The sequence below is a fragment of the Ranitomeya imitator genome, chromosome 10 (assembly GCF_032444005.1).
Source record: "Ranitomeya imitator isolate aRanImi1 chromosome 10, aRanImi1.pri, whole genome shotgun sequence".
NCBI classification, from domain to species: domain Eukaryota; kingdom Metazoa; phylum Chordata; class Amphibia; order Anura; family Dendrobatidae; genus Ranitomeya; species Ranitomeya imitator.
Window position 1 is genome coordinate 126,723,937 of NC_091291.1, and position 10,631 is coordinate 126,734,567.

General features: G+C 43.9%; 1 protein-coding gene across 6 annotated transcripts in view; it reads left to right on the forward strand.

The window, feature by feature from the left end:
• C10H1orf159 (chromosome 10 C1orf159 homolog) overlaps positions 1 to 7,270 on the forward strand; it is a 123,544-nt gene extending 116,274 nt beyond the window's left edge. For 5 of the 6 annotated variants that reach the window (XM_069742750.1, XM_069742745.1, XM_069742746.1 and 2 more), the window contains 5 exons: positions 355 to 420; positions 3,774 to 3,908; positions 5,695 to 5,720; positions 6,253 to 6,283; positions 6,798 to 7,270. In XM_069742750.1, coding sequence (XP_069598851.1) covers positions 355 to 420; positions 3,774 to 3,908; positions 5,695 to 5,720; positions 6,253 to 6,283; positions 6,798 to 6,898 — 359 coding nt within the window. In that variant the 3' untranslated portion in view covers positions 6,899 to 7,270. The other variant, XM_069742749.1, reaches the window with a different exon arrangement.
• The last annotated feature ends 3,361 nt before the right edge of the window (positions 7,271 to 10,631 follow it).

Sequence of the window (10,631 nt, forward strand, 5' to 3'; positions counted from 1 at the left end):
TTTCACACTGACTGTCTCCTAATAAACTTCCTGAATCCATATGAATGTAAACTTGCAAAAGCTCGGCATGTCAATAAATTGTATAAAACTGTTTTTTTTTTTGTTTTTTTTATATTCTGGGGATGGAGGAGCCGATGTGAAAGGAAGTGTGTTGGCCCAAAATGACTGCCCCAACCAAGCACAGGCGCTCGGCGCACCCTTGTCGTGGCCCAACGGTTCACTGCATCTTCCCACCTACTTGTTTCCCATTGAGCGCCTGTGCTTGGTTTGGACAGTCATTTTGTGCTGACAGATTCAATTTAAGGTCATGTTCACATGATCGATTATTTCTGTTTTGTTTTTACCATGTGTCAGTAACCACTCAAGTGTCGGAAATCCACATGAACATCAGCACAACTCCATCTGTTCCTCATCATCTGAGTAAGTGTCCGCCATTTGTTTTCTCACTGAATTCCCAATCAGTGTTTTCATGTTTGTTGCTGTATATGTAGGTGGGGAGGTTTGGAATGCAAAAAAAGGGGATGGTGGACGCGCACCGAGCCATAGACCGCTGAGGTCCATTTTACACAGGACCATTAACGGGCGCCTAGAACTATATACACGTCTGTCTGATTCTGACCATTTCATCCAACCATTATGTTAAAAGTATACGTAAGCGATAGTCTGCTATCGGCCATTACAAAGTATCTGACAAATCATTTGCAATGTTGGATTTCTGTTGTCGGATGAATTTAGATGACTGGCTTGCCAGGGACGATCATTCACAACTTGGAAGGAGTTTGTCGAAAGTAGGAGACCTTGTCAAATTAGAGATGCCCATTTATTTAATGGCCTTCAACTCGACCTTGGGCCACAGAGATTTCATGGATGAACGATGTGTAGGAAGATCGATCTTGTACAAGCCTAGATAGGTCCACCAGAGTCTTCACCACTATTATCTTGATAGTATCAAGCCATCGAGTTGCTGGTCTTCCTCTTCGCCTTGTTCCTTCTATTCTTCCGACCATGATGTCCTTCTCCAGTAAATTCAGTCGCTTTAGTTGTCTCAGCTTGGTCTGCAGAGATTAGTTTCCCTAGATCACTTCATCCGATGTTAGACCGCAGCTATCACATGCCGTACATGCAAAGTTCTCACGGTAGGCCCCATAGGGATCACCGGAGAAGCGCGGAATTCGAAAGGTAACTTGTGAACACTCCATACACTTTGCATTTCATGTCAAACCCATGGGTTACTGCATTAAAAAAAAAAAAGGTCTCAAAGTGATAAAAATTTGCACCTTGTTTACATTGGAAACTTTGTTTTCTCGTGTAGGGTGAATGCATTGTGGGGTGTACCATTATTTGGGGCCAGCTAATGGGACAAGAGTCTGGAGAATGGTTTAAGATACTGCTCACTTTCCAGATGCAAAAAGGTCCATGACTTCTCCTCTTAATGTTATTTTTAGGGCAGACAACCCCGACTCTGGGGTATGGTCGCCTGATTGATAGTGCTGTCAATATCAGAGGTGGACACCTCCTATCCCCCATTCACCCACCTCCAAAACCAGTCCTCCTCCTCCTCCTCCATACATGAGTTTCCATATTGTAAAACGTATCTCTGGACACGATCGTTTCCAACATCTGCACGTGACCTGGAAGAAGGGAGGAAGCTAAAAAATCCTGGGAACATTGTGCTACTCGGATAACTTGTGAGACCTAAGATTAAACTAAGATCAATACACTTATCATACCGTGATAGGCAAATCAAACGAACTATGAAGGAGCGTGAAGACAAGCTAATGCTGCCACGTGTTCAGTGTGCGGCCAAAACAGCCCGGATCCTGGGGCTACGATTATGTCACATCCTGAAAACGGGGGGGGGGGGGGGGGACCATCGAGATCTCCTCCGGGACCCCTCCATCAGTTACATAAGAAGCTTCACTTTCTGATAAGTCACTCTCATTGCCTAAATGTTACCGTTTCCTCGCTAGACAAGAGCAGTTGAATACGCATTGCTCTGGTCGGGCATCCTGACCGCTCCTCTGGCCACCGGTCTTCACCTCTTTGTCACCTCTTGTACCTTCAAGGCCCCAACATGTTGTCATGTCGTGCTGCAGTACCTCTGATGGGCCTACTAGGTGCCGAGACCAGGGCGGCATGAATCTAGTCCTTGCACTATTCCTAATGGAAAGTTGAGATGTTTGTAGCTGCCCTAAAGGGGTCAACTGTGACTGGATAACGCCCTAAATTCTGCAATACCACTGATCGCCCTGTGGATTGGGGACTACAGTCTGATGGGTAGTAAGTAGGGTGGAATACGGAGCGTCACCAAAAAGTGGCTATAGTTCTCCTCCTATCTCTCTGACCGATCCTTCACTGTATGTTTTGCTGGTTCCTCCTCCTCTCACCTTCCCCTTACTGTTGGGGTTCCTCAAGGATCAGTCCTAGGCCCCCTCCTCTTCTCGTTGTATACTGCCCCTATTGGACAAACAATCAGTAGATTTGGTTTCCAGTACCATCTCTATGCTGACGACACCCAATTATACACTTCTGCTCCTGATCTCACGCCTGCCTTATTAGAAAACACCAGTGATTGTCTTACCGCTGTCTCTAACATCATGTCCTCCCTCTATCTGAAACTAAATTTGTCAAAAACTGAACTCCTTGTGTTTTCTCCCTCTACTAACCTACCTTTGCCTGACATTGCCATCTCCGTGTGCGGTTCCACCATTACTCCAAAGCAACATGCCCGCTGCCTTGGGGTCATCATTGATTCTGACCTTTCATTCACCCCCTACATCCGATCACTGGCTCGCTCTTCTTACCTGCATCTCAAAAACATTTCTAGAATTCGCCCTTTTCTTACTTTCGACTCTGCAAAAACTCTGACTGTTTCACTTATTCATTCTCGTCTGGACTATTGTAACTCTCTACTAATCGGCCTCCCTCTTACCAAACTCTCCCCGCTCCAATCTGTCCTGAATGCTGCAGCCAGGATCATATTCCTCACCAACCGTTACACCGATGCCTCTACCCTGTGCCAGTCATTACACTGGCTACCCATCCACTCCAGAATCCAGTACAAAACTACTACCCTCATCCACAAAGTACTCCATGGCTCAGCACCACCCTACATCTCCTCCCTGGTATCAGTCTACCACCCTACCCGTGCCCTCCGCTCCGCTAATGACCTCAGGTTAGCATCCTCAATAATCAGAACCTCCCACTCCCGTCTCCAAGACTTTACACGTGCTGCGCCGATTCTTTGGAATGCACTACCTAGGTTAATACGATTAATCCCCAATCCCCACAGTTTTAAGCGTGCCCTAAAAACTCATTTGTTCAGACTGGCCTACCGCCTCAATGCATTAACCTAACGATCCCTGTGTGGCCTATTTATAAAAAAAAAAAAAAAGGTTCCTCGCATCATGTTCTCATACACTTTATGCAGTATTAGCCCTCTGTGTCTGTACTGTTACATACTTAGGCAGTTAAATGGTTCATGCAGCTTTACATGAACACCTGAGCCTTACACTATGGCCGGTCCGAATAACTAAAGCAATTGTTACCATCCACCTCTCGTGTCTCCCCTTTTCCTCATAGTCTGTAGCTTGCGAGCAGGGCCCTCATTCCTCCTGGTATCTATATTGAACTATATTTCTGTTATGCTGTAATGTCTATTGTCTGTACAATTCCCGTCTCTAATTTGTAAAGCGCTGCGGAATATGTTGGCGCTATATAAATAAAAATTATTATTATTATTATAGTAAATGTAGTCTCATTGTTCTGTCCAGGCAATCCAGCGCTGGCGGCATCTCTCCTGCTGGGAACGCTCTTCATCAGTCTCTTCCTTGTCCTCTCCGTGGCCTCATTTTTCTACCTCAAACGCTCGCGCATGCTGCCCGAAGTCTTCTACAGAAGGAATAAAGGTGTGTGACAAGTGTCAGGTGTGAAAGACGTGTTCTAGTAGGTTTTGTATGCACTATAAATGGAAACCTGTGCTGGGCTATAAAGGTATGCGGCACCCACCGTTCCTGCACTTTACCTCCAATGTCCTCTCCTAAGCAGATATCTCCTGTAACGTAGTGTTTATCCGTGGTATGTGGGGGAACGTCTTATATTAAGAAACCCCATTTATTAATCCATTGTAATAAATTTGAGAATGGTGTTGAATAAAATTATATATTTTCTTTTACTAAAGAAAGTCAATGCTCACACAGGGTTAATGCCAGCGGTAACTGATCGCGTTATGCCGCGGGTAACTCACTCCGTTACCGCCGCTATTAACCCTGTGTGACCAAGTTTTTACTATTGATGCTTCCTGTGCAGCGTCAATAGTAAAAGGATCTAATGTTAAAAATAATAAAATTAAAAATCATTATATACTCACCTTCCGCCGCCTTTCCCGCTCCTCGAGACGCTCCGGTAACCGTTCCATGCAAGCGGCAGGTTCCAGCAAGGATGGTATGCGACAAGGACCTGCCACGACGTCACCATCTAGTGTATATATATATATAATTGTCTAAGGGTCAATTCCGTCTTTCTGTCTGTCCTTCTGTCTGTCTGTCACGGATATTCATTTGTCGCGGCCTCTGTCTGTCATGGAATCCAAGTCGCTGATCGGTCGTGGCAAAATGCCCACGACCATTGCCACGACCAATCAGCGACGGCCACAGTCCGGCGGCAATATGGCCGCTTTTTCCTCCCCGCAGTCAGTGCCCGCTCTACACTCTCCTCCAGTCATCTAGTCAGCCCTCACACAGGGTTAATATCAGCGTTACCGGACCGCGGTGTAGCTCACTCCGGTTATGCAGCTATTAACCCTGTGTGACCAACTTTTAACTATTGATGCTGCGGATGCAGCATCCATAGTAAAAAGATCTAAAGTTACAAATAAGAATAATAAAAAAAAAAAAAAAAAAAGGGTTATTCTCACCCTCCGCCATCGTGTCCTGTCCTCGGCAGTGCAAGCGGCAGGTTCCGGTGCTAAGGATGCAATGCGAGAAGGACCTGCCATGATGTCACGGTCATGTGACTGCGACGTCATCATAGGTCCTGCGCTTATACCAATCCTGGGACCGGAAGCTGCCGTGTGCACCGCACACAGGCGACAGGGCTACAAGGGGCCCTCGGAAGGTGAGTATATGTTTTTTTTTATTTTTTAACCTGTTACATACGTGGCTGGGCAATATACTACGTAGCTGGGCAATATACTATGTGACTGGGCAATATACTACGTGTCTGTGCTGTATACTACGTCGCTGTGCAATGTAGTATATTGCCCAGCCACGTAGTATACTACCCAGTCACATAGTATGTCACTGGGCAATATACTGCGTGGCTGGGCAATATACTGCGTGGCTGGGCAATATACTACGTGGACATGCATATTCTAGAATACCCGATGCGTTAGAATCGGGACACCATCTAGTGTGTGTATAAATATAAATATATATATATATATATATATATATATATATATATATATATATATATATATATATATATATATATATATATATATATATTATACACACACTAGATGGTGTCCCGATTCTAACGCAATATGCATGTCCACGTAGTATATTGCCCAGCCACGTATGTAACAGGTTATATACAGGTTACACACACATACAATATATATTGTATCTGTGTGTGTATATATAATATCCAGAATTACTAATTTATTTTTTTATATATATTTTTCTATTTCAGCATCTATCTTACAGCCCAGCGAAATGGTAAGAAGTCTGTGATTACATATATATTAATATAGTTCTTTGGGAGATGGTTTCCTATTCCTTCTAACTTATTGATTTAATTCTCTACTACTTATGAGCAGAGATCAACAAACCCACCAAGAGAGACAGAGACCCTTTTACAGCACCAGCGTTCGGGTCTCCATTGACTTCTATGGGGTTCAAGTTTAGGTAGAGATCTGGTACCCGAACCGAACTTTGTTCACATTCGTCCGAACTTTAGTCCATTGACGGCTCCGCTCATCCCTACTCATGTGTCCAAATATTTCTATACACAAGCTTTCAACGACTCATTGGCACCGCCCTCTGGACTCTTAAGCCCAGAGTTTGCAGCGTTTTTACCATCTAATAAACACCTATTATAACAAATATTTGGAGCAATTTTGTTTTAAAAAAATTAAATAAATAAATAATAAAAATATACCTGTGTAATGTATTTGTGTATAGTTATAGTATGACTTCTTTATAAGAATATTTTGAAGTTTTAACTTTTTTTTTTTTTTTTTTTTTTCAGGCGTTGATGATCCCAGAACCAAATCCTTCAGGTAACTCCAAAACTATATTGTGCTTCCCAGAATTTGTCACTTTAGGATGCAGAAATGTGTTTTTTGTTTTTTTTGTGTGTATGTAATTTGCAAAACTTGGCTGGGTGTTTTTGTAGAGTGGCAGTGTTGAGCGATCGTTCTCGAATAAGGTGTTATCTGAGCATGCTCGGGTCCTAACAGTGTCTCCGGCCTGCTCGAATACTATGTTTGAGTCCCTGCTGCTTTTCGACAGCAGCAAACACATGCAGGGATTGCCTGTTTGTTAGACAATTCCTGAATGTGTTGCGCTTGTCGAACCGTGTCGCGGGGGCTCAAACATAGTATTCGAGCACGCCGGAGACACTGTTAGGACCCGAGCATGCTCAGATAACACCTTATCCCAGCACGTTCGCTCATCACTAGTAAGAAATGGCGCGTTATAACCGTCGGTTTTGCAATTTTTCACAAAAAAAATTAAGTTTACATCAACATACTGGAAACACTAATGTGAAAAGAACCTTTTTGGTCTTTATAGGACGGAAACCAAGATATGTCAGACGTGAGCGAACGCACAAAGCCTCGTCGGCCCCAGTGATCCTGGATCCTTCTGCCGATACCCAAGTCAGCCATGTATGATGAGAGGTCGGGGAAGGGGGCAGCCGTCAATCTTCCAGAATCTCCTCCCTGCGCCACTGTCGAGCAGAAGAAGTGGATAATGAAGGACGGACTCCACTGTGAAGAGGCCGAGGAACTGATGACCTCTCTTTAGCAAGTGACTGATATTTTTTCTTTTTAATTAGCAATATAATTGCACCACGGGGAAACCGTCACTGCTCATCCGATATCCAAAAAAATGAACAATATTCTATTTTTTTTATATGTGTATTTTTTTTGCACTGAATTTCTATGTATTAGGAGAAACCACAGTCTGGTGTTTTTTAATGAGATTTCCTCTTTTTTGTATTTTTTAATAGATTACAATGGCTTTAATAAATGAAGGAAAACTTTTATTATTATTTTGGTGAAGTGTTCCGGGTATGCACACTTATAAAGATGGCGATGGTAAAGCTTTGTTCACACCTTTTACATTTTTAAGTAACCTTCAATGCTTCCACGTCCCCTTTGACATTTAAAGGGGTTATTTTTTTTTAATTATTATTTGAAGTGGGATTTCATACATGCAGAAGGCGGCACACGTACCCCTATAAGTATGCCATGCTTGACCCATCCTCCTCTCCGGTGCTGCCGCTCCGCCGGACCGCTCACCTAACCCTGCAGCCTATCTGTGCTTGTGAAGTCTCCCCTCTGGTCCTGGGGACACCGATGCGGCGCACGGCAGATTTTGCTTTTTTGAAACATTAGTAGAGAGAAGCCATGTTTGCAATAGAAGGAAGGGAAGAGTGGGGAAAATATCCCTTTTAGTGGCTGCTGACTGAAAAGATGGTTAAATGCTAGCATTAAGAATAACTGTTTTTGCTAAACAAAATCCCAGTCTTTTCATAGGCTGCTGTAGATCTGTACTACATGTAGTAAGGTGAGAAGTTGCAGCTTCATCTCCCTCCTCCCCCCCTCTGCCTCCATATATCCTCTTCATGGTTTCTCGCTAGATACACTGACAATTCCGGTAATTACTCCTCGCTCCATGACTACACACAGTCCAGTGAGGCCATATATCATTGTTATGGCCCCCACTGCCGCTCCAGTTAGTGTTCCCGGACTTCTACGTGGCACCTTTATGGGAGCTATCTGTATGGAAACCCAAACACATCCTTGGTGGTTATCATCCAGATGTATAGATATAGACGTCCAGGCTAATTCAGATGTCCCTGGTGGTCTACAGTAGTGTATGGGTTAATGTCGTCCCTGGTGGTCTTTGATAGTTGAGAAGATTGATGGCATCCTCTGCGGTGATGTAGAATAGTATGGGTTTAAGGGGTATTCCCGTCTCCAAGATCCTAACTCAATGTGTAGTAGGTGTAATAATATTATCAAAGGCCTCCAATTAGAAATGTATGGTTCTCCTGATTCGCTATGTTAGTTACCTCATGTGCAGGGCATAGCAGTAGCTTAGGTATCCATAGTTACGACCACTAACGGCTAACTGTCACTATGGTCATAACCATGGATACCTAAGCTACTGCAATGGCCTGCAGATGGGGTAACTGACTTAGAGAATCAGAAGAACTATACTACATTTATAAATGGAGGTATTTGCTAATATTACTACTACACCTACTACATATTGGGATAGGATCTTGGATTATGGGAATACCTCTTTATACATGAAACATTTAGTCACGTTTCAGTCACAGGGTTAGTCACCCTTCATGGGGCGCTCTGTTGGCCTCCTTTACACAGATCCGTGTTCCGTTCCGCCTTTATTCAAGATGGCGGCTACAGCGGCACGGATACCACCATTGTAAGTGTAACCCAGGCCTTCCTTACCTGTATGATTTACATTTACTGCATTAGCCATGCCTCTTTATGGCCATGATGGAAGCAGGAGGAATGGAGCGCAGCAGGTAGGGCAACAATGTCTGGGAACTTTATAGTCCTGGTGATTAATAGTAATGGAGGAATTAATCTATAAAACCCTTCTACCCCTGACATCAGGTCGTCTAGGGTCTGAGGCGCTGCCGCAACCTACTTAGTCATTCTTTCTCATGCCCGATCTGATATCGGGAGGTGACTATAAATCGTAAATGTTAATTAATAGTGATGAGCGAAGGTGCTGGGATAAGGTGTTATCTGAGCATGCTCGAATAATATGTTAAAGTCCCTGCAGGTGCGACACATGCAGGGATTCCCTGTTTGTTAGGCCATCCCTACATGTGCTGCGGCTGTCAAGCAGCTGCAGGGACTCTACCATATTATTCGAGTTAGTCACTCCGCACTAGAGCATGCTCCGATAACGCCTTATCCCAGCACTGTCGCTCATCACTAATAATTAACCCTTTGAATGTGCACCTTTTTGGTGGAGTACTCTTTGGACACCTCATTAGAGCCAGACCCCCTAGACTCCATAATCCTCCGCTTTTCTTCCTGACGGTGCCGACCTTAGAGATCGGTGCCGGGCAGCGACAGAGGGCGCTCCTAGTCCCACAGTCCCGTCAGTTGAAGCCCTTTTACCTACAGATTTACTTTGCGCTCGTCGAGTCATCGGCCGTGCATCAGCTTTATCGCAATAGTCACACTTGACAGTAAGTTGGAGTCGGTGCAAAGGTTAAAACGAATCAATCAACGTGGACCTTGGCCAGTTTATAACGATTGATTGATTTTTCTTTCTCGCTCCTAAATACAGAGTTGATGTTTATTGCTGGTTTCCATAGGTGTGATCGTCAGACGGGGCTTTCTGTGCACTATCGTTAGCATTATGGGGCTTAAAAGGGAATGAAAACAAGTCCTCATATTATACACGGCTAGGTGATGAAAGGTTCATATTGGATGGGGTCCGATCCCCGGGACCCCACAGATTAGCAGAAAGGGGCACTTCATCCCTGTAAGGCCATGTGCACATTACAACTCAATTTAAGTGACCTGAACACACCGCCTCATTAGGTCTATGAGGAACTTTGCACAAGTGAGTAGAGCCGCGGCTGGGCCGGGATTTGCAGTCCAACTACAGACTATAAGGCGCCCATACATCTTCTAGAACTATCAGCCAAGTGAGTGTTCACCTAAGGCCACGTTCACACGTTTTCGGTGGAAAATGCAGACGTGGGTCATTTTCTAGCTGATAATGTCTTTGTAAAGCTGGACTCAGATGGCCGTATTTCATGGTTGGAAAATATTATTATTAATGGCCTTCAGCTTGATTTCGAACAATGGTGACTTGACTGATGAGCGATCTTTAGGAAGATGGATCTTGATCAACCCTAGAGAGGTCCACCAGGGTCTTCTCTGCTGTATCAAGCCATCGGTTTCTGGTCTTCCTCTTCGCCTTCTTCCTTCTATTCTTCTGACCACAATGTCCTTCTCCGGTGATTTGCTTGCTTTATATGATGGGTCCAAGCTAGGAAAGTCGTAGCTTGGTGATCCTTACTTCCGGTGACATGCCTGGTTTGATTTATTTGTTGTTCTTGTCATCCAATGCATTCATAGCATCCTTCTCCAGCACCACATATCAAAGGCTTCGATTCTTCTGTCTTGTTTTTTTTATCATCCAGGTATTAGGGGTCTGCAGTCCAAACTGTTTTTAATTGCTTGAAATTTTGCAAAATTGGCATTTTTAGTAGGCTGGACCATTCAGCAAGTTCATGAAAAGTAACTATTGTTTTTTATTATTATTTATTTATATAGCACCATTAATTCCATGGTGCTGTACATGAAAAAGGGGTTAAATGTGTGTTTATTCAGTATGGTCACTTTT